The sequence below is a fragment of the Clupea harengus genome, chromosome 4, assembly GCF_900700415.2.
Source record: "Clupea harengus chromosome 4, Ch_v2.0.2, whole genome shotgun sequence".
In the NCBI taxonomy this organism is placed as follows: Eukaryota; Metazoa; Chordata; class Actinopteri; order Clupeiformes; family Clupeidae; genus Clupea; species Clupea harengus.
This window is the reverse complement of record NC_045155.1, coordinates 30,603,598-30,628,703: the sequence shown is the minus strand read 5'-3', so window position 1 is coordinate 30,628,703 and position 25,106 is coordinate 30,603,598. Positions and strand designations below refer to the sequence as shown.

General features: G+C 42.0%; 2 protein-coding genes across 2 annotated transcripts in view; both read right to left on the bottom strand.

The window, feature by feature from the left end:
• mapk14a (mitogen-activated protein kinase 14a) overlaps positions 1-5,193 on the bottom strand; it is a 16,257-nt gene extending 11,064 nt beyond the window's left edge. Inside the window, exons 1-3 of the mRNA XM_031567032.2 lie at positions 4,770-5,193; positions 2,003-2,132; positions 1,209-1,267 (exon numbers count right to left, since the gene is read on the bottom strand). Of these exons, the coding sequence (XP_031422892.1) occupies positions 1,209-1,267; positions 2,003-2,132; positions 4,770-4,885 (305 nt within the window). The 5' untranslated portion in view covers positions 4,886-5,193. The remainder of the gene's footprint in view (positions 1-1,208; positions 1,268-2,002; positions 2,133-4,769) is intronic.
• A 70-nt stretch (positions 5,194-5,263) lies between these two features.
• Positions 5,264-24,900, bottom strand: elapor1 (endosome-lysosome associated apoptosis and autophagy regulator 1). Its single transcript, XM_031567033.2, has 22 exons — positions 24,304-24,900; positions 21,045-21,165; positions 19,817-19,997; positions 19,305-19,452; positions 18,419-18,499; positions 17,876-17,981; positions 17,193-17,342; positions 16,316-16,404; positions 15,470-15,647; positions 14,599-14,727; positions 13,949-14,039; positions 13,370-13,478; positions 12,797-12,934; positions 12,129-12,383; positions 10,980-11,156; positions 10,240-10,390; positions 9,982-10,075; positions 9,479-9,580; positions 8,941-9,067; positions 8,401-8,579; positions 7,339-7,504; positions 5,264-6,290 (listed from the first exon to the last, which is right to left on the bottom strand). Exons 1-22 carry the CDS (start codon positions 24,415-24,417, stop codon positions 6,222-6,224), a joined length of 2,955 nt encoding a protein of 984 aa, XP_031422893.1. The 5' UTR covers positions 24,418-24,900; the 3' UTR covers positions 5,264-6,221.
• Positions 24,901-25,106: the final 206 nt, after the last annotated feature.

Here is a 25,106-nt window from a genome sequence, read left to right as displayed (position 1 = left end):
CTCCATGCAGCCGGTCACAACAGCAGCACACACACAGCAGAACCCATACATGACCTCAGGTGACTGACTTATACTTGTTAAGTGTATGTCAGAGGTCAAAGGTCACTTGGGTCAGCTGCACAAATGAAGACTTTAGTCATCCACCGCTGATGGCATAATAAAGGATCATCTTTCCACCTCCTATGTAAGACGTACACGATACTCTTTGGTTATACCAGTGGCATTTACACTGGGAGATGAACCATTGCTCTTGTCAAATAGGAACCGTGAGATCAGGGTACTCTGGCCTACATGATCCAAACCACAGCAGCATCATCATGCAATGGTAGAAACCACCCCGCTCGCTTCACCCGGAAGGGGAGGGGGGGAATTAAAAACCACAAGCTTCAGTTTATCTGGACACAGGATATCTGCAACTGCCACAGAACTCAACGAGAAGGGGGGGAATTAGACACCGAATCTATCAAATAAAAACTCACTATTGTTTGGGATTCTCTTGACTCACTACATAAACATGACTACAAAAATGTTGCTTATTTATTTTTATGTTGCTACTAGTAAATTTGTAAATATTCATCATCATTTGAAATATTCATCATTTCCTTGCATGTAATGCACATTAATATCAAGGAATTGTTTCCTTTTTTTTACCAAAGTGGTTCCTATGTGCTTCTCTGTCAAGCACGTGTAAACACAAACATGTTCTGATGAAGACATAAAGTTTTTTTTCTCAGAGATGGCTGCCAGGTTTGTGGTCTTCACACCTTCAACGCACCGATTGACGAGCGAACACCAGTGCACCTTCGCAGAGGTTTAGTGTCACGTTTATTTGCATGGATGCACTTTCCACCCACACAGAAACGAGCGCACAAGTAGAACCGCACACGGCCCCCTGCTGCGCCTCACACACAGTGGGCTCTGCACTGTATGTAGTCTGCTAGAGGTACTATGCTTTCATCAAAGTAACACATTTGCAGTAGAGCAACAACGTGTCATCAAAGCAACAAGCCAAGGTAAGGGAGATGGTTGGCTAGTTGGCTACTTCTAGTGCAGAGTGTCTCTTCACACTTGAGATCAAATCTGCTTAAGCTCACAAGAGGCACATGGTCCCTGAAAAATGGATGAATTAATAAACCTAAGACGGACACCATGAGCAGTTGTTTTGCAGGATCGAGAGAAAGAGGGAGAGAAAAACAGATTCCACTCACAGGTCATTGAAGTCATCCACATTGGTGTCAGGGGTGAAGACATCCAGCAAACCGATCACCTGCAACACAGAGAAAGCAGAAGCATGAGTTTGGACTCGAGGGGGCTCTGGATCCCTGGGCGTCTACTACGGCTCAGAGTTCTGATGAGTGGACGGGCGGGCACACAGGGGAGGACATGGAGCAAACCAACAGAAACAGTTCTGGCTTTCAGGACAACCTCTGGCGTAACCCACTGAAAGACATGGGGCATCAGGGAAGTAGCAGGGAGGAAGAGAAACCGAGAAATATATGTATATGTATATGTATAGAGAGAGAGAGAGAGAGAGAGAGAGAGAGAGAGAGAGAGAGAGAGAGAGAGAGGGATAGAGAGAGACAGAGAGAGAGAGAGAGAGAGAGGGAGGGAGGGATAGAGAGAGAGACAGAGGGAGGGATAGAGAGAGAGAGAGACAGAGGGAGGGAGAGAGAGAGAGACAGAGGGAGGGATAGAGAGAGAGAGAGAACTTTGGCGTTACTGTTTTGAAGTCTTGCCTGTGAGGCTTTGAGACAGAAACCACAGGGTGCTGCTGACGGGGTAGGGATGATTTAGGTGCGCAAAGGAAAGGGAACAGAAAGTCATCAAAAAAGGGAAAGAGAGACAAATCTTAAATAGCCAGAGTTTTTTTCTCTCTTTTGATGCCAAGAAACAAAGTTTGTTTGAATTTGAGCAAGAAAAGAAAAGAGAGAGAGAGGAAAATGGGCAGCAAGTGAAAGAAAGAAAGAAAGAGAGAGAGGCAACAAGAGAACGAGAAACTCACGTTTTCATGTTTCATGTGTTTGAGAAGCCGCATCTCCCTGTAGGTGCGTTTGGCGTGGATGATGGACTGAAATGGCCGAGAGAGTTTCTTCACGGCAACACTCAGGCCAGTGTGCTCATCAAACGCAGAACTGCAAGACATACACACGTTCATCAAGCCGTTACCATAGTAATAACTAGGCTGACACATGCCAACAACAACATGCAAATGTATCCTGTAATTTTAACTGGTATGGCAAGGTATTAATAACACCATTGTCACGGGTTCAATTTGCAGGAAGCAAACGTAATAGTGAAATACACTAGCTGGACAAGTGCGTGTAAATGTAAGCAAGTGACTTTAAGCCACACTATGCAACAATTTTCCCCTTGAAGCATCCTCTGTAATTTAATTTTGATGGAATATGGTCATGTGAATGATGACAACTGTCATTCCCAAAAGCGACCCAGGCCACGCTCTATGAAGTTCTGTGCTTTGGGTCGGAACACCACACGAAAAACATAAGAAAAGATGCCAGCTAGCAGGTCATCAAGCTATTAATGTGCTGTTGGTGGGGTTTTCAAGATCTTTGCATGCTTTTAGGTAGGTACCTTGCGAGTTTTGCACCAACACTCCAATAATGCTTCTTTAAATTGGGGATATTGTAAATTGCATTAACGTAATGGCCACATACCTACAGACTAGTCTCTGCAAACTAGCAGGGCCCTCATACACACACAAGTGCCACTGAAAGAAGAAAGTTACAGTAACAAGGAAACAGGAAATCACAGCTTGTTTGTAAATATAATACACAGCTTGTAGTAAATATAATACACCTCATCTCAAACTTGTGTTGTCTCCTTTCTGTTTTCATTTTAAACACTGTTGTACTTTTCCCCTCACGTGTCAACATTCACAGGTGACACTTTATTTGGATAGTCCGCCTACAGAGGCTTTACAGATGGTTTATTAAAATTAAAATTCAGTCTCTCTCATTGTTCACTGCACATCACCGTAACCAAACCCAACCACTAATCACAACCAGAAGTATGTTGCCAACAGAGGTAGTTTGTTTATAATCTGAGACTCTGTAAATAGTGTATAGGGGACCATGCAAATAAAGTATGCCCCATTCACAACACAAGAACACCCATCCAACTGTGGCGACACCTGGGGCGGCAGGGTGCAACACATTCACCCATCAGTGATGTAAGCCATGCCTGCGTCTGAGGATGTATTACATCAGGCAGGCTTAGTGAAACTACACTCCTATAATTCTGGTTGAAAATCTGGCCATCAGGTGTGAGTGGTAATGTTGGGTGGGCAATAACACAGAGACCCTACAACATTAACTGTAATAGGATGTGGAAAGATCGAAGCTTTACCCCTAAAATCTGGTCTAAAATCCTCCGGTTGTCAGATGAGACTGATACTGTAGGCAATAACAGGGCCCCTGTCATTCTATCCTGGCTGCCTGGTTGCCTAGCACTCTGTTGATAGTATTCTGCACCAGCACACAAAACACACTGGTGGCAGATGGAGGAGCTACCTTAACAACCCCGATGTCCAAACAGCCCTATTCCTCTTAATTAAGTAGATTCAATTTAGCCCTGCATATCTGATATCCAAATATAACACTGTGCTCCCACATGCTGGGTGTCTGTATGAAGACAAGTATCTCAGCATTTACTTTGTTCTGGTTTCGCCACCATTTATCTCTGTAATAATGGGCAACGCTTATGCTTCTGACACATACCAATCGTTTTCCTGCATAGAACAAACGTAATCACACGCACATTGTAGTATCTGTCCAGCACAGGCATTTCCTGTGCAGCAGTAAACAAGACATGAGAAACTGCGTGAAAGTCTTGTGGTGGAATGCTCTGCGGAACATCACTATTTCAAAAAACAAAGACTAAGCCCGGGATAAACAAGTGAATCTCGCAAATAGGTTAAGACGACTGTGCCGCTGAACGGTGGTTTCGAGGGGAACCACAACAGTGAATCATGACCTACTAGCGCTATGAGTCACTCCGGAGAAGGAGCAGGATGACATCACTGGACATACAGGAACAGATGTCCCACTCACATCCAGACAAGTCCAAATGTTCCTTAGCGGTGACGCAACGTTATGCGTAATTCTATGTCCTTGTGGCTTGGCTTCATCAGTTCAATAAAAGTCACTAATGATGTCCATCTAGTTGAATAATCTATCCCTTAAAAGTTAGTTTGACAATGCGCCAGTGCATTTCATGGGCGTTCACGTCTATTATAGTGTGGTACAGTATACGTTATTTCGGTCAACTGTTTGCTGTTCACGTTACCATTATGGAAAGGAAATGCACAGTGTTACATTAATTCTGGGCTCATCCAAATGTTTACAAATATTTCCTATTGGTTATTTATTTACCTGTCATATTCACACGGCAATCCGAAGATTGCACAAACTCCAGGTTCCACGACCGACTAAACGTAGCACGAATGGCTAGCCGTTAATGAAAACTTGTGGGTAGCTAGCCACCTCGCTATGCTAAGCGTAGAAGTCTCGATCACTGCATTTCCAAACTAGATAGGCAAGTTAACGATATAACTCAGATCTAACTATCGTTGTATGATGATTACCTACCATTTCTCCCTAAATAAAGTGACACAGAGCTCACTGATAGCTGGCAAGTGAAGGCATGATTTCCCAGTCCTATAACATTAGCATAGATGCTAATGTGTGGCGAGGTCTGAATGAATGAAGCAATCTCGCATAGCGCAAACAAAGACAAACTGCAATATTTACCATACTGATCCATATGCACCAGAACCAACAGGGGTCAATTTCTGGTATCGTACAGGAACCACCCAGACAGTCTTGTTAAGCTCCGTTCGATAGAAGGGACTCTCTGGCTGCGACATTCCTGCAGAGAAAACCACTGACGAGTAGTAACTTCTCCTTTTCCTGGATCGGCTGTGCAGGCTAACCAGCTAACTTCGATGGTAACTTCGTGCAAACAAGGCAAAGAATATGCTTCGAAAGTATCTTCAAAACTGCGAATGACTGACAAACCTAAAATAGTTTATTACATATGCATGCCTCGAAAAGGCGATTCTAGTCAGCCCATACAATATAAGACGAGGCCAATGAACATGATTCAGCCACCGTCCTGCTTGTCTCTCCCCTTCCCCTGCGCAACTTTGCAGCACAAGCAAATCTTTCGCGTTTGTCACTTCCCGAATGTGCCCCCCGAATCCGTTAACTCTCGCGAGGTGAATCGGACAATAAAACAGCCTGAGTCTCAACTTAACATTTTATTAAATGCGTTGTAAATAAACACATTATAAAGCTTGCACAACACGAAGCAGTATCACCGTTAATTATAAATACAATTTAGGACATAACATTCACAGTGCATCGTGGCCTATTGTGTTTAATAATGCCAACCTACTGGTGACAAAAAACATCGAACAAGTGTCTGAAGCCTACCGTATAGAAAAACAGTGTAGACATATTTCAATATAAGCTTTAGAAAACACAATACATTGAGGAAAAAAACAAGATTTCACTGAAATAAGCCCTTCTTAATATCTAAAACGTTTAAACAACTCAAACTTTGAAACAATTCAGGAGTAAAAGAAATCCAGAAGGCTTTGGCCTTGTGCTTATTGGTAAAATGTATCACAAAAAACACCAGGTTGATACAGCTCCAAATTACCGCCAATGGGCATATCAAATAACCTTTTGGGATAGACTACCAAGGAATGCTACAGTATCATAACTATAGCTGCCATACATTAAACAGAAAGAAGGGTTAAAGGTCGAATGCTGTACATCCCAATCCTTGCACCTGATATGATATTGTAGTTACTGTAACTTGGTGGATAAAACTTATCAGTAATGTATCAGCAATCTGCATTTCTCATGTTCTACAAAAATGGGGAAGTGTCTGCATCCTGTTTGTGAACCACATCATACAAACATGCCTTCTGTAAACCACATCATATGAATGTACCCTTTTTTCAAATGTCTGTTCTCATCGAGCATTCTGTTGGGAAAGGAAGTGGCTAATAAAATCCTATTAATGATCAACTCTGCGGTAGAGCTACAGAGTTATAACAGCTATGTTACTCAACACATTTCAGACGTACGACCACTAGATGGCGCACTTTTCGCGAGTCTGCGGCCCATTGCAGCAGAGTTCATTTCAGAAACGCAGGTGGCTGCACGTAGGTCCCTGGAGGAGGCGAACCAACCTCAGCTCATCTCCATCTCCAGACCAGATGATGACTTGAGGGGCACAGTGTCAAATCCATCAGACGTCCTCTGTGGGGGAAACCACCACACAAAAATAAATTAATAATAAAATAAAAATATACAGTACTGTGCAAAAGTTTTAGGCAGGTGTGAAAAAATACTGTAAATCATCAAGTCTGTCTGGGATTACATGAAGATTGGTGCATACAATTATCTGAGGTAAATAGCTGTGACACCACAGTGTACAAATTGGTCATGCAATATGACAGTGCATTTTGCAACTGGCACTTACATTTGAATTATTTTGATGCAAAGGTAAAAGTGAAAAAATGCTGTAAATCATCGAGTCTGTCTGGGATTACATGAAGATTGGTGCATACAATTATCTGAGGTAAATAGCTGTGACACCACAGTGTACAAATTGGTCATGCAATATGACAGTGCATTTTGCAACTGGCACTTACATTTGAATTATTTTGATGCAAAGGTAAAAGTGAAAAAATGCTGTAAATCATCGAGTCTGTCTGGGATTACATGAAGAGACAGAAGGATTTGAGGAACCCTAAATCCATAGAAGATCTTTGGTTAGTTCTCCAAGATGTTTGGAACAACCTACCAGCCGAGTTCCTTTAAAAACTGTGTGCAAGTGTACCTAGAAGAATTGATCCTGTTTTGAGGGCAAAGGGTGGTCACACCAAATATTGATTTGATTTAGATTTATCTTCTGTTCATTCACTGCATTCTATTAATTGATGAAAATAAACTGTTAACACTTCCATTTGTGAAAGCATTCTTAGTTTACAGCATTTTTTTCACACCTGCCTAAAACTTTTGCACAGTATATATCAGTTTTATCCACTGTACCCGGGCCAGGTCACAGCCAGATGTATTGCAGAGTCATCTGATATCTACAGTGTTACATAATCAATTCAATGTACACTTTTAGTCAACCCTTTCATCTGAAGCAAAGGGCAGTAAAACCCACAGAGCACACACACTGGGAGGATGGCCCTAGAAGGATGCTGGTACTGGACACACCTAACACTACAATCTATAGGAACACACATATAACTGATGCAGGTTGAGACAGAGGGCATCGGTGTATGAGTATATGTACCTCTCTGGAGAATGACTTGATCTTCCCGAAGAAGGACTTCTTGGTTAGGTAGATGAGGTCATCCTCAGCATCCTCGCCCTCCATGATGGCACAGCTGTCTGCAGCTGGGAGTTCACACTCCCTCTCTCCCGCCGTCACCATCAGCTTAGAGTACTTATACTCCAGTCTACAGCAGAGAGAGAGAGAGAGAGATAGAGAGAGAGAGAGAGAAAGAGGAGGAGGACAGAGAGAGACAGAGAGTGGATGAAAGGTAAAAGAGAGTGAGAAAGAAAGAAAGAAAGAAAGATAGAGAAAGAAAGAGAGACAGAGAGACAGAGAGGGAAAGAGACAGAGACATATAAAAAAAACATCTATCTTAACCTGCGACATTAAAGTGGCATTATGCAGTAATTGTACTTCAGGGTTAGGGTTAGGATAAGCAGTTTTACCTTAAAAAAACTAGTAAGTAGCTTATTTGCCGTCTTGCTTTGTCTTGTGTTGCACTTGCTTGATGTTTGACTGTGTTAGGACAGTTGTTGACTAACTAGTTTGTCATAGTGTCAAAGTAAGCACATTTCAAGAGGTTTCGCTAGTTGTAGCCGCTAGCATCTCGTTAGCGATTAGCAATTGTTCCGTTATGCTGCTTTAACACTATGCAATCTGTAAGATGAGACATTTTTTACAATAGAGCACTTCACCAGAGGGTGGAATTGGAATTGTAACAGTTGTGATTTGGGATATTTCATGAGGTCATATAGATCCTAAATGCAGACTTAGACGCCGAAATCTTTTTTTGCAGGATCTATCTATCTATCTGTATATCTATATATCTATCTATAATACATTCAATCTCTGTGATATTTGTAGGACTATATATATATATAATACGTTAAATCTCTGAGATACTGTACACTAGGGTATTCTCCCGGATAGTGACACCTGTTGAAGCTGAAGGTCACTAGGCTGAAGGTCACTCAGCTGAAGGTCACTAGGCTGAAGGTCACTAGGCCAAAGGTCACTAGGCCAAAGGTCACTAGGCTGAAGGTCACTCAGCTGAAGGTCACTCAGCTGAAGGTCACTCACTTGCGTGTCTTCTTCCAGAAGTAGCAGCTGATGGTGATGAGCAGAAGAGCGGCGACACTGCCGATGGACACCCCGAACTTCAGCCAGAAGTCCAGAGTCACACACGCACTCACCGTCTGGGAGGGCAGCGTCACCCCCCCAAAACAGAGCAGGGACTGCTGCCACACATATGTAGTCCTCTGGACACACACACACACACACACACACACACACACACACACACACACACACACACACACACACACACATCAGTAGACAGACACATATAGGTGTGCACATGTATTTAAATAGACACACATGTGTGTGCGCGCACATACCAACAGAAATTCACATATAGTGGCACAGACTCACACACACACACACACACACACACACACACACACACACACACATTCTTTGACCCACCATGATGGCCTGGATGCTGTCTCCCTCTCTCTCCCTCTCACTCTTCCTCGTATGAACAAACAAGCACACACATTCACACACACACACACACACACACCTTCACACACACACACACACATCTTGACTCTAACCCACCATGATGCCCTGGAGACATTTGCTCTCGATCTTCTTGTAGTGTCTCTCTGAGCAGGGAGGGCAGGCATGCCTGGACTGCCACAGCAGGTGGAAAGAGCAGCCATCACAGGTTCCCTCAGAGCATTTACTGCAAACACACACACACACACACACACACACACACACACACACACACACACACACACACACACACACACACACAGACACACACACACACACACACACACACACACACACATACACAAACACACACAAAACAACAGAAAAACCTCAGCACTGTTGTCCAAATGGTTTTGTTCCTCATGGTACCAATGTATCAGTTCCCGTTTTTAACTTGAGTTCCAATGAATGCTGAAGTGAGGGACGACACACTTAATACTAGCCATTTACCATTTGAAACTTAATTTACAGGTTGCCTTAAGCAATCCGTGCTTTATTTAACATCACTGTTAAACTACTAACAGCTCAAACAGCCCCCACACACCCCCTGGCACCAGTAACATTTCTCCTGTGAAATCCACATAAAGACATGCGTTACCTTGGAAAAGCAATGAGGTCATTTCCTGCCGCAGACGGATCACACCTCAGTCTAATGGTTGTGTACCTTCCTTCTTTACAAGCTTGCGTGGTTTCACTCCCCCTAAGGGTATTATTTACCCAAGGAATAGGAGGATTGTTTAGCAACGATGGTCCGTGCTAGAATCATGTGATCGAACTTCTTTTGCAAACAATATTAATAACATACAGTACCAGTCAAAAGTTTGGACACACCTTCTAATTTTTTTTTAGAAGTTTTTTCTTTACTTTTATTATTTTCTACATTGTAGACAACACTTTTTTTGTTTAGTACATAATTCCATATGTGTTCTTTCGTAGTTTAAATGTCTTCAGTATTAATCTACAATGTTGAAAATAATAAAAAATAAAGAAAAAACTGAAGGTGGAAATTAGAAGTTGTGTCCAAACTTTTGACTGGTACTGTATTTAATTACCGGTTACCGTATCATATTGACATAGCAGCGCCTCTACAAGTGGACATACCGGTAGTAAAATATGACATCGGGTAGGCGGGTATTCGTGGGAAAGTTGTTCTCAGGGGAGGAGATACTATCAACAGCAGATTCAGTGGTGACCCCTGAAATCAAAAGTTCCAATACAGTATCACCATAAAATCCCAAACAATAAATCGTCACTGTAACGATGTCTAGAGAACACAGCATGTCTGTGACAGAACCAAACAGACGCAGGTGCAGGCACTCAGGGAGAGAGTCAGGTGGAGAGGATGGTTGCAGATCTCACCTATGAGGGAATCTCCTACGCTGAAGGGCTGAGAGGACACCACGCTCTGCCCCCTCACGTCCGAGGGCACGATGGTGGACTGGCACACGTACCCGCTCGACTCCTTCCTGCTCTCTGTGACGTTGTCCACACATGTCGCCATCGCTCTGTCCTAAAGGGCCAGAAATGAATGAGGATATTACACAATACTTAATACGTTTGAGCACGTATCCCATACTCTACACTAAATATCTCAAATTCAGTGCATTTATGATCAGTCTTAATATGACAGACAGACAAACAGACAGACAGACAGAGAGCGACAGACAGACAGACAGACAGACAGACAGACAGACAGAAAGACAAACAGACAGTCAAACAGACATATAGATAGATAGATAGATAGATAGATAGATAGACAGACAGAGAGAAAGATAGATAGATAGATAGATAGATAGATAGATAGATAGATAGATAGGTAGATAGATAGATAGACAGAGAGAGATAGATAGATATATAGATAGATAGATAGATAGGTAGATAGATAGATAGATAGGTAGATAGATAGATAGACAGAGAGACAGATAGATAGATAAGTAGATAGATAGATAGATAGATAGATAGATAGATAGATAGACAGAGAGACAGACAGATAGATAGATAGATAGATAGATAGATAGATAGATAGATATAGAGACACATAGATAAATAAATAGATAGATAGGTAGACCGATAGATAGATATATAGAAGGACTGAATACCTCTCCTCCACATAGCCCAATGCTGAACTGCTGGAAGTACTTGAGGCCCCTGCTGGTGAAACGTGGACTGTTTTGGACAGTGGCGACGCTGGACAGCAGGGAGAAGTCATAGTGGAGGCTCTCCCCGTCGCTCTGCTTGACTGCCAGCCTACAGTCACTCAGACAGGCAGTGTGGGCCTGGGAGGAGGGAGGAAAGAGTGTCTCTAGTGTCATTCCCAGAGTCTCCACTGGGTTTCTTTACGACAGATCTACAACAGATCTCAAATAAACACACATTTGCACGTGTAATAGATGATAGATGATCGTCCTCATAGTGACATGTATGGAAATGCCTTTGTGGTCCACTAAATGCATACATGTTCCTTTGGTTCTCCTCTGTGGACACCTCCACTACTCAGCTAATACAGTTACGGCATTGACATATACACACACACTACTCTAATACAGCATTGACATATACACACACACTACTCACTCTAATACGGCATTGACATATACACCCCTCCACTACTCTAATACAGCATTGACATATACACACACACTACTCAACTAATACAGTTACAGCATTGACATATACACACACACTACTCTAATACAGCATTGACATATACACACACACTACTCAACTAATACAGTTACAGCATTGACATATACACACACACTACTCTAATACAGCATTGACATATACACACACACTACTCAACTAATACAGTTACAGCATTGACATATACACCTCCACTACTCAACTAATACAGTTACAGCATTGACATATACACCTCCACTACTCTAATACAGCATTGACATATACACCTCCACTACTCAACTAATACAGTTACAGCATTGACATATACACACACACTACTCTAATACAGCATTGACATATACACACACACTACTCACTACTCTAATACAGCATTGACATATACACACACACTACTCACTACTCTAATACAGCATTGACATATACACACACACTACTCTACATATACAGTTACAGCATTGACGTATACAGATAAATGTTGGTGACCCCGGACAAGCTACAGAGATCCCCCACACTATCTTACCTTGTCCTTGTTGTGTGTGTGTGTGTGTGTGTGTGTGTGTGTGTGTGTGTGTGTGTGTGTGTGTCTCTCATGTTGTCCCTCTTACCTTGTTGCTGTGTGTGTTTGGTCCGCAGCGGACACAGGCCTCTGGCCCCACCTGATGTTCGGCGTGGACGATGCTGTTGGCGGGACAGGCCTTACACACTCCGGTGCCCTCCAGCATGTAGTGCCCGGGTGGGCAGGACACACAGGCCGACTCCTCGCCCTGCGCGCAGTGCCGACACTGGGATGCCACGCCATCGATGACGTTGGTGATGTGGACGACGTAAATCTTAGCAAAGTCAGCATTATATTGCTTCTCCTATAACAAAGACAGGAAGATCAATGCTAATCTCCAGACAGACTACATGAGAGTTATTGGAGGGTTACCGGATTAATCCTAAATTTCCCTCGGGATTAATAAAGTATCCATCTATCTATCTATCTAATACTGATAACAAATAGGCCATTCAAAAGGCATGATTGCTCCAGAAACCACCATCCCACCTAGATTCCATGGTCAATGTGCTGAACTCAGTCAGAGGAGTAGTAACCTTTGACCTCACTTTAGAAACAAAAGGAGGCAGCTGATTTGATTTGATTACTTCTTATTTGCTTGTTTTTCAGTCACTGGAATTGATAGAAAACGAGTCTAAATGTATTTATTATATATTATAAATGTTATCTCTCTTATAGGAGAGGTTTATTATGGTATGGGTTGTTTGTCAGTCTTACCACGGTCCGCACGGCGTTTCGCTGGAATCCCCAGGTGAAGCTGACGGTGCTGTTGCTCTTGACGATGTAAGAGTAGGACTGCTTCCCATTGGTCCCCCTCCAGCTCTCCACCACAAAGTTGTTCCTTTCACTCAGGCCCTAAGAGAGGACGGATGGATCAGGCATGGATGGGCAGATAGAGTTTCAGTTTGCTTAAGGAACTCCCTTTATGCCAACAACGAGTTCAACATTAAAATATTAAAGACCAAAACTGCAGTGCATGACGATGATAAAACATGCCAAGGCGGATCAGACATGGATCTGGCATACAGGGAGCTCCTTAAGCAAACCGAAAAACATATCTGATTATGGACTTAACTTAACTTAACTTAAATTAACTTAACAATAACATTTACATCTTTATTTCCTCAGTTACCATGTGGGAAAAAATGAAAATGTAGAGTATGTCCGTAATAAGTACAACAGCAAGCACAATAAAACATTAAAGACCAAAACTGTGGTGCATGACATACAACATGACAAGAGAAAAATGTATCTAATGTGTCAAAAAAAAAGAAGCAATTCAGTGCCTACCGCCATGAAGAAGAGAACGCAGTCGGCGTCACACTTGGTTTCAAACACGAAGGAGATCTGAGCCAGCTCTTTGTTTGCCTCGACCTGCTTGCTGGCGTCGTGAGGCAACCTGGCAAAAGTCACCAAAAGTTTAAACGATGCCAGCGCTGTAATAACTGTATAATAACAACTGCCAGGAAGTTGATTACTTCAAAAGTTTGTTAAGTGAGAGTTGATATTAATCTAACTACATCACATATTCACACGGCTAAGTTCTGGATGAGTTCAGACAATTCATTTCAGACAGTGAGCAAAGTGTCATGTCATGTGCCATGCAGGAGAGGGGCTATCACTTACTGTCTCCTTCACTTTACTAATAATCTAAAAACATCATTAGCTTACACTGTAAGCCTTACATCATGCATTCAAAGGACTACAAACAGTTTGAGCTGAAGCACTTTTGGAACAGGTGTGAAAATGTGAACTCTTGGTACATGTTATTGAAAAACAATGTCAATATCAGACAGTAAGTATGGCATCATGCAACGAGGGAACTGTCATGGCTGACAGTCTATCATCCTCACACACTGCATCGCTCACCTGTAACCCGGGACGGTGAGGGTGAGCATCATATAGCCTGTGTCCATGTCTCCTGGTGTGGTGTAGACGTACTCTCCTGCCACCTCCCATGCTGCCAAACCACACAGTCACTTTTAGAACCCCTCTCAATCATGCAGATCTAAAGCATACACAAGCACTCATTCGCTCCGTCTGAACTGAGCTGAGTTTCATAAAACCTGAATTTACCAGGAACCAGAGCTGCACTGACTTGAAAGACACTATACTAAACAGAGTTAAGAAGTTAAGGACTTTACTGTACACTACAAGAATATCATAGAATAGAATAACATAGCACAGAACAGAATCAAATCAAGTAAAATAGAATTGAGTTGAATTGAATTGAATTGAATTGAATTGAATTGAATATAACAGAAGAGAAGAGAAGAGAAGAGAAGAGAAGAGAAGAGAGGAGAACAGAATAGAATAGAACAGAATTGGAAGGGCATGGTAATGCATCAACTTTTCTTTCCGCAAGATTATATTTTCAGTGCAGCACATTTTCAAGGTACAGGTTTCTATGAAAGGAAATACATCTCAAAGATGTAAGGGACTCATCTGAAGCATGTGTTGCTCTATGTGTGTTGCTTTATGCGTGTTGTTTACTGTACAGACTGTAAAGCTAGTATTACCTGTGGTCCTCTCTGAGTCACTGTATTCATTACTGTAGACTGAACTCTTCATGTTACTGGGCATCCTGTTCCACCACTTATACTCAAACCCCATCACCGGCTCCGTTCCAGCAGAACACTCTGTGCAAACTGTGCACACACCAATACACACATTAGTGTTTACATACACACAGGTACACAGCACACACACACACACACACACACACACACACACACACACACATTCAGTCAGACAGACACACACACACACACACACACACACATACACACATAGACAGCCATAGGAGAAGCAAGCAAGAGACTGCAAACCACTCATGCTCTTCCCACAACAACAATAAAAAGATATCCGTGCACCAATTTGACCATTATGATTTGTCTGTCTGAAGAGGGAAAACACATTCACTTCCCAATCACTTTCATTATTGTCCATTTCTGACCCTCATCAGCATCTTCCACTGACTCACTCATCAGCATCTTGACTCTACTGTTCTGCTAAGTCAGGATCAGTCAGCTGTGGCCCTGTTGTAGCTGTGCCTTTTGCTATCACCTGGTAAACAGGTAAACCACAGCATCAGCACAGGTAAACTACAGCTGACATCCCAGACAAAAAACTGTCTCCAGCCCAGACCAGCCTAGAGAGGGTCTGCCTCAGTTCCAGAGAAAGCTGGTGTCGTCCTGGAAAGGGCTTACTGAGATGCACACCTTACAGAACGTAAAACAAGGAAGTAAACACTGAAGTAACGTGCAGACAGTAACAACTCCTCCATCAACGTCTCCATTCACTGTGCTCTAGTCTAGGTCACTAAGGATCTAAGGTTCCTGGGGACTGAATGAAAACATCACTTCCTGTTTCTGGAGCCTGTACCTGTACCTGTGCCGTTGGAGTAGAAGCCATGCGGGCAGGGTTCGCAGGCCGAGCCGTTGTTCACGAAGAAGCCGGGGTTACAGGGCGGGCAGGTCTGCATCTGCCCAGAGGCCGGGAGCTGCACAGCCCCGTCGGCCGTCTCACTGCAGATCTTCGGCTCAATCCACTTATACATCAGCTGGGTCTGAACACACAGGAGGAGATGTTCAACTACGCAAGTAGTTTGGGGGTTTTAAATGATGAAATGCATATGAAGCCACACAGCAATGCAGCTCCTAGCATGCAACAGTGACTTCATTATAGAAACGCTGAGGCAATGCAGAGGTTCCTAAACTTTCCAAACTTATTTTATAAGTTAAACATTTTATTATTTTATTTGGTCAGAACTTGTTTAAAACAGATCAAATCTGTCCAAATACAGTTTTATGATTGGCTATGTATCGTTCCATTCTTTTGTCTATTTTATTAATAATTATAATTATAATAACTATTCCTTCTAACACATAGGCTTAATGGTACGCCTTGATCATATTAAACAAGTACAAAGTAGACTATAAACCGATCACAAGATAGGCTAGTCCTGGGCACTATGCTGACATACTATACTGCCATACTTAATTTGACCAGTAGGTTTCTCGTTCCATTTTTCGGCCCTCAACCTGCGCACCCCTTGCTGTAAGTCCGTGCCCCCCTGTCCCACTTTGGGAACCACTGCAGTAATGTAACATACTAAAGCTAATGATAAAAACAGCTTAGTGTTAAGAGTGATGTGCTTTCTGTGCATCATATATCTAACAGCTTAAGGGGCAATTAATTAAACGTTGAATGCGAACCAAGACTTCATCGTCGTACCATCCTATTGGAGTCACAGGGTGTGTGTGTGTAGAAGTAGTCACTCTCGTTACATGGTGGTCTGGTAAGACATTCTCCTGAGCCAATACCTGAGGGACACAGTGCAGAGGAAAAAGGCCAGAGGGGTTTAGGAAAATCCCAAAGACATTAAGATCCCCTGATAACATACTGCTACTGCTAAAATACTGCCACTACATTAAGGAAGTTGTACAACTGACGTCCAGTGAAATGGATTTTTTTGTCTGTGGATCTGTCACCTCAACACTTTAGAGGCAATGTTAAGCAATTAACATGAACAATAACAGTGCTATGGGTCTATTGTTCTCTTCTTTGTACTTCGCTTTGGATAAAAGCGTCTGCTAAATGACTAAATGTAAATGTAAATGCTATGTCATTTTGATTTGTCAGTTGAATGACAGTACGCTAAATAGCTACATCACATTACCTTTTATGGGTGGTGACCCATCAAGGTTAAATCAGTTTACTCTAAACTGGTAGCCTACTTACTTTAGGAGGAGGCGAAAAAACACTATAGATTACATTAACATTTACATTTAGTCATTTAGCAGATGCTTTTATCCAAAGCGACGTACAAAGTAGAGAACAATCAAGCTACGATCAATAGAGACCTAGTGTAACAATAAATAGTACTTTACATAAGAAATAAAAAAGTGCAGGAATGTAACTACTGTAAGTGCGAGTTAAGTACTAGTTAGAAGAGATAGCATTCGAGGAAAGATAAGGAGAGGTAGAGGAAGGAAGAGGACAGGAGAGGAAGAGTAAATTAAGAAAGGAGGTGCTCTCTGAAGAGTTGGGATTAAGCACAGAAACCCAGGCAACCATGAGAGTGCTTTAGCAGACATGTTAAATCACATACCAGCATATTTCTCTTTCTCACACTCCTGGCACACGGTGGCGCCCTTGCGGGAGTAGGCGTTCGCCGCGCAGGGGGCGCATCGGGAAGCCCCCGGCTCGGGAGCGTAGGTGCCCGCCTTGCAGGGGAAGCACTCCGAGGTGTAGGCCACACCTGTGTGGGAAAGCACACTACCTGATGAAGATGAATGCACACTACCTGATGAAGATGACGGCCAACGGGCATAGACTCTGAAAGTCACGTTCATTATGTTCAATTTACTGTGCAGTGTTTCAACTCTGGGTATCATAATCAATGAAACCACTGCCCCAACCATTTATCCCGTGATTGCTACAGAGAAAAAAACGTATCTAGGATGAAATCTTGATAGAATCTACCCTAAATGAATCAATTAGAAGACTTCCAGATTTAGGAAATGATAGTATGTGCCTGTAGATTAACAGGCAGACTATGGTGCTAGGGTTAGTAATAGATTGTGCCTGTAGTTAATGATGCTAGATTAGTAATAGATTGAGCCTGTAGCTAATGGTGCTAGGGTTACTAATAGATTGGGCTTGTGGCTAATGGTGCTAATTTTAAGTCTGTACATTACTGTCCATAATTGTGAATAACGCATGTGTTTAGTGGACACATGTAAATAACATCACTTGTATTTCTGCTCTGTACAACAAGAGGTGGTGGCAGACCTGAGATGGCGATGTTGCGCAGAAGGACGGGTTTGACTGAGTTGCTGTTGAGGGAGAACCCAGTGGTCCTCCAGTACAGCACGTTATTCCCTCGACTCAGCTGCACCTGTGGACACACACACACACACACACACAAACACAGCACAGAGGCCAGAGGGCTGATCAGTGTGTAGTCCGACCGCAAACTGTCATTTACACACATGTAAACACACTTTACACACCATTACACACACTTTTTCATGCATAATTGAATACAGAATAAATAGACACACACACCAATTTACAATTTCCTATACACACACACATACAAACTGCCTTACATTCATTGCCCGCACACCAGCAATAACACACACACACACACACACACTATCACACATACACACACGCACACTCTCACACACACACACACACACACACACACACACACACACACACACACACACACACACACACACTCTCTCTCTCTCTCACACACACACACACACACACACACACACACACACTCTCACACACACACACACACACACACACACAAACACTCACATAGTGGGTGTCCCAGTCATTCTTTGTGCTCTTCATCCAGCGGCTTTGCTCCTCTGAAGACTGACACTGGTCATTCTGAACCTGTATATGAATCAAATATACATTTATAAGAGCTGTTTCTCATCCCATACATTATAACCTGTATATGAATCAGATATACATTTATATGCTGTTTTTCATCCCATAAACTGTAAGGTATGTCAGACAGAGAAGTTTAAATGTCACAACCCTGCACCAACAGCCCTGTCTAAATGCCATCTCGACACATTATGCTGCGCGCTCCATGTTACCACACAAGTCAATAATTAACTGCATCAGCACACTGGATCAAGTTGAGCGATAAATGGACTGCATATGTTACCTGCAGGGTTGGGAAAGTCACTTTTGAAATGTAGTAGGTTGCAGATTACTAAATGTAATAAGCAATGTAACTGTTTTAATTACTTCATCAAAGTAATGTAACTTATTATATTTGATTACTTTCTGATTGGAAAACGAGAGGCACACATGAGAACAAATCAAAAAGGTTTGAGTGCATACTGAATGAATAGAGGTGTGTATACAGCGAAAAGATCTAAAACAACCTAGGAAATGTAATATTTTACATGTAAGCTTTAAAGCTTTTTAACAAAAATAATATATTTGGATGCAACCCCTTTGTAATCACCAACATTTTGATTAGTACCTGTAATCTTATTCCATATTTTTTTTCTCAGTAACTGTAACGGATTACAATGACATGTATTTTGTAATGTAATCACGTAACTCTGTTACATGTAACTAGTTAGTCCCCAAACCCTGGTTACCTGGGCTTCTAGAACAAATGGAAAAGCACTATTATGATCAGCGAATGGGTGTGCATCAGCCATGTTGGTGCGAAACGTACGTAAAACTCAAAGAAGATGCTGTTGTCTGGGTAAAGGTACTGGAAAGACACAGAACCAGGTTTCTTCAGGCTGATGGCGTAGGCCAGGGTGGATGTGCACTCGTCTGTGCTCGAGGCGATGAAGGCTCCTTTTGGGGTCCAGGCCGAACTGCACAAGTGAATATCAAAAGCATAGCCGCCCATTTAGGGATTTTCCATGATACAGCATAAAACAGGTAGAGACATAGTCAGATAGAGATATTTGGACCACCAAATTAAACCATGGTTTGTGATGGGAGTGGACTGGAGAGGAATACATTTTGTTGTACACAACACAGTTACTGGCTGCTTCTTGAAAGGAAACAGTAGTCTTACACTACAGTCAACATCTAATCAAACTAATCGATGCTCAGCCACAGGCAAGAACTCTAAACGCACTAGTCACAACATCAAACTGCACGTGTAGATTGCACGTTGCAAACATCAATTCAGAGCAGATTTCCAAAGCCTCAGCTGACCATGCAGACACTCACTTTGAGCAGTTCATTTGGACGTCACCGGCCTCCAGGTTGATCCCGTGGCTGAGGAACCCTGGGGGCATACTGTCCCACTCGTCAAAAGCCACGCCTGTCCCCAGGGAGTAGGTCCCGGCTGCACACTTCTGACACTCCTGGGTCTTCATGTCCAGAAACTCCCCCGTGTTGCAGGAGAATGCTGGAGAAATGAGGACAGTGGACACATCAGTAGTATGTACTAGCAGTATGAATATGAAGAATATATGCCTGGTATATAATATATACTGTATATATATATATATATATATATATATATATATATATTTGTGTATGTGTGTGTGTATATATGTGTGCACTGACGACAGCAACCACACTGGTGGCATTTATTAAAGGTGGACGTCCAGCATCTTAGTAAGTTAGTATGGAATGTGGGTAAATAATGAAAGTGAGCTGGGCAATAGTATGTACTATTCCTGTCTTTCAGTCAGGCACATGGGGCACAAATAACAGCAAGGGCATTAACAGTATTGATGGAGATCATTTCGAAACACTGTTAATGACTTGTATTATTAATAACCTTATATGAATCATGTACTTATGTAAGCAGGAACATGGCTTTTCTGTGTTTCTGCGTGTGTGTAACTTAGAATATTAGGTGCCACTTAGTCTGCATATGTACAAGAGCATGTTTAGACCAGAGGTGATAAGCTTCTTCCGACCTTGTGCAAAACTGCCATCCTTGCAATATAGGGACGTCAGAGATCCACCATGTGGTTATCCCTGCTGAAAACTAAACTTCTGTCTATATAAACCTTGTGCGATGTGTTTATCAGGGCTTCACTTTCAGCCTTCTGCTGGGAGTGAGTCCGATTGCAATTGTTGTTGTTGTTTGTCTAATAAATATACTTATATGCAGCTCCGGAGTCCTGAGGTAACTAGGGTGAATTTTCACCTTTCAAGTATACATACTAGAAATTGTACTGTATGGTAGCCTGGGCACAAAGTGCTTTGAGAACAGCATGGACATAAACAGTATGTATACTAGAAGTACTGAAAAATTAAACACAGAGATAACCCTGAGATAACCCAGAAACCCACAAAGATTTGACAGTATGGTAGCCTGTGCACAAAGGGCATTGATAGCAGCAAGCTCATCAGGAATAAGTACTAGTTGTATGAGATGGGGAAAAGACAATAGCAAGCATGTCAGTAGTATTAGTGCATTACTGGTTGGGTAGATACTCACTGCACTGCGTGCCTTTGGCAGGGTCTGGGAGGCCCGTGCATGTGCTGGGTTTGTTGGGTAGGGCGACCCTCCAGCGAGACCCCAGCACATCACACTCTGTGTATTCATAATGGTAATCCGACTGAGGGAACATGAGAGGAGAGGAAATGTTAACAAAATGGCACAACGGTTTCCTGTTTCATGGAGTTATCCCTCGGTAAGATCCTGTGTTGGGGCCTTCCTGCACCGTCAGAACCAGGCTGCAATCAAAGCTTGAATTCAATTCTATTTTATTTTATTAATTAATGTAACGCCATCATCAACTAACATTGTCTCAAGGCACTTCAGAACACACATGGCCTAAGCGCTCTAGTGCAAGCACATAGACGACAGTGAGAAATCTTCAAAGACCAATTTTTTAATCGTTTCGCAAAGCACTGAAGGTTGCTGCCATGGACAACCATGAAGAGCTGTCAAGAGACATAAGGCATCGCAATAAATTTCCCTTGAGGTGAAACGATCCTGCTGCTCAAACCGCGGGGTAGATAAATATTTGCTGCCTCACCCTTTATCCTAATCACCTCCATCAAGGATGTCTGGCGACTCCTGTCCCAACAAAGTATTTGTTTTCTCAAGGTTACTTACATATCAGGTGAGTGCCGTGCCAGTAAACAAGGCAAGGGTCTAAATAAACACCTAAAAACAATTTGTCCTTGAAAACCGTTACAGGTAACACTGTACGATAAACACCAGTGGCAATCTCTTTGGTACATCTGGGCGTGTTTTATACTTACAGTCTATACAGCCTAATGAAGTACTACTGATGAATCCCAAATTACACCCGTGATCACTTATCCGGCCAACACTGGATGGAAGTGTATATAGAATCACGGGGCGCTGAGTGCGTTCCCTTTCTGACAAACAGAAGACTGAATGTCACCAGTGGTGTAAGCACCAGCACTTAGTGGAGTCAATATGCACCCAACACACACAGTTAGAAAAGAGGATTAATAGTTAATAGTTAACAGGAGAACAACACACAGAGGCTGGTATTTGTTAGTGCTGCTACATTAGTTTTACGTGTGTTTGTGTGTGTGTGTGTGTGTGTGTGTGTGTGTGTGTGTGTGTGTGTGTGTGTGTGTGTGTGAGAGAGAGAGAGCAAGAGAGAAAACAGCCATATGCTCTAGTCTAGAACATTACCTTGTACTTAATCCACATCTCCATATTAACATGGCCAACTCCATGGCAACAGAACATGGTGACACACTATCTCTCCACTCCAATGGCCTTGGTGGAGATCTGAATCTGCATACCCTCATACACACAAGCTGCCACCTCTCTAGATTCACCTGAGGTCAAGCTAGGCCTGGTACACATAATGCCATTATGGCCCACATGTCACAGCAATGGACAGTCCAAGGTCAAACTCATACACCAATAATGTTCAACAGAAAACATCCAGGCATGTTTTCTATTTCTGTATATTGTGTGTGTTTGTGTGTGTGTGGGAGGGGGGGGTCTTCCCATGAAAGAGCACAGCATACGCATACATATTGATATAAAAAATGATCTCCAATTAGCAATGGTCTCTTCTGCAATGGAAGCTGTTGAAACTTACATCCATAAATACGATATATAAAATGTATATCTGTATTATGAGGTAGCAACGCAATGCTCAGTTTTAGGTTGGTACCTGTTGAAACGTACTCAGATAAAACAAGAAATCTTGATAATACTAAAACGTTCTTGACGGCAGTTATGTAAATACAGACAAATTCAAAGTAGGCCATAGACTGAGATAACCCAGAAACTGGCCACTTCTTCCACAGCCTCAAAGACTCCATCTTGCAGGACTCTACGATGTGGTTGTTGGCGCTCTCATGAAAACCACAGTTGTACAATGTGTACTATATACCACTGAAACAACATCAGTAATTACTGTTCACTTCTAAACTGAATGTAAAAAATGTTACGCCTCTAGTACTTCTGGTGTTCTACAACCCGTCTAAATCATTCTTTACAAGTAATGTAAATGCTTAGGGTTAGGGTTGTCTGATAATACATTATAGTATCAAGATAGAGCTTCAGGTAAGGTTGAACATTACTGACCCCTCCATAGGGACATTCAGGTTAACATATTTATCATTATTCTGTGATTGTACACTGTATTAACACAAAATTCCCAAAATCAATAGCTATGTAATGATTGGTTATTTCGTCCACTGTGGTACAAACCAAGCACCTGACTCAAACCTCCTTGTATCTCCATGTAACCAAGTGTGCAATGCTTTAATTGCAAGCCAGCTTGTACACAAAAAGTTGTCGATGAATAAGTGTATATGAGCCAGCTGCACAATCTGCCATAACACCTGAACACAGGCAGGCAGGGTACCGGTGAAACATATGGACTGTTCACACACGAGTCTCTCTCAGGCAGTGTGGGAAGAAAGACCGGTGTGTTTTACAGCTCTTGATAAGTAAGATAAGTTTTTTGAAATTGTATTTCTTGTTTTTGTTTGTGGTTACATCAAAATTAACATAGGAGAACACAATATATATATACATATACATATACATACACACACACCATATTGCAGATATCATAGACTGTAATGACTTCTTATTTGTTTGCTTTAGTAAACCTAACCTAACATACAATCTTGACTTGAAATTGAGCCACAGGATATAACACAACAGGCAAAGTCAAAAGAGAGGTCATGAATTTCTTTGTATTATGACATAATTTCTTTAACAAAGCAGTGATGAAAGCATGGTATTGCGGCATTATAGTCCGTATGGATTTGAACTGTAAATGATGAAACTATGAGATGTCTGACAGACCAATGTAACGTGTTTCTTGTCTGTACAGGGTGTGGGGTTTTGCAGTTCATTGCTTTCCTTTCTATCCCTGTTGAACAGTTATGAAAATCAATAATACAAAAGTGAAATGGAAGGTTGTCCACACTGGCACACGCGTGTCTTTCTGTCAATATGAATGATGCTATGCCCCTCGAACAGCCTGATGATCGATATTTACTTCATGTATTATGGAATTATGTTGCGGCCTCCTGAATGAGTCGTCTGTATTTTACAGCTATATCTTACACCGTTACCAGGTGTCGCAAATTAAACCACTAGACTACAAGGAATAATGTAAACCTGAACGTTACAGTTTACGCCATCCGAGCATACCCACTTAATTTACATCCATACATACAGCAGCATTAATTTATATCGTCATACGGCAGCAACAGAATCTAAAAAAGACTTGAAAACTTACCTCTTTACAAATGGGTAAATCTTTCGCCTCTGTCTGAAATGCCAAAAGGATTGCCAAAAGTGGATACACGGCACATCTGATGCGCGTAAACACAAGCAGTGGTCGCTGATACATTGCTTATTGAAAACTAGATAAAACAAATACTGTCACATCAAACATATAAACAAGACGTTTGGTCAATATGTTTCCTTAATCAGCAGTCAGTGTGCGGTTATGAACCTGTCTCGGTGAAAAGTCAAACTAATGTAGGCTATCTCTTGCCTCTCCGGTTTGCGTTGAGCGCGTAATCAGCCCAAGCGCTCTCATTGGTTGTGCATAAAGTTCCTAGAAACTAACCTTGGTCTGTAAACAAATGCATTTGCGCATCATAAGTAGGCACAAATGCTATTTTATAAAGGTAACGGGGGGGGAAATGCACCGAACTGTACAGGCTTTGCGTGCCATTGAAGCCTATACACTAATTTGGTAATATGTGTGCAATAAAATGCTAATTTGCAAGCACATGACGATTAAAGAGACGAGAGCCCAAATTTTTGTAGCTCATTTTTGGATAGGTTTGACATAGGTAATATTTTGTTGTATGCTACTACCGGTACAAAAGTAGTAGGTCGTCTTTTTGTAGATAAATATATTATACACATCACATACACAAATTCTAAATCAATGGTTAATACCGTAATTTAAAGGCACGTTATTGTCTCATTCAATAGGCCTACATCTTAAGCACACAATACATTTTTTTCTCTTTTTTTATTTGGCACGTAGGTATACTTTACAAATGGTACATGTTTTATTTTTTGGAC

Bases quoted from the DNA above. Each gene is read 5' to 3' on its own strand.
- elapor1 (XM_031567033.2), bottom strand. From the start codon at position 24,417: ATGTATCAGCGACCACTGCTTGTGTTTACGCGCATCAGATGTGCCGTG. The intron at 18,500-19,304 runs GTACGTTTCGCA...ATTCATATACAG, and splicing joins GCATCTTCTTTGAGTTTTAC to GTTCAGAATGACCAGTGTCA. The intron at 17,343-17,875 runs GTCTGCCACCAC...TTTCCCACACAG, and splicing joins GCGCAACATCGCCATCTCAG to GTGTGGCCTACACCTCGGAG.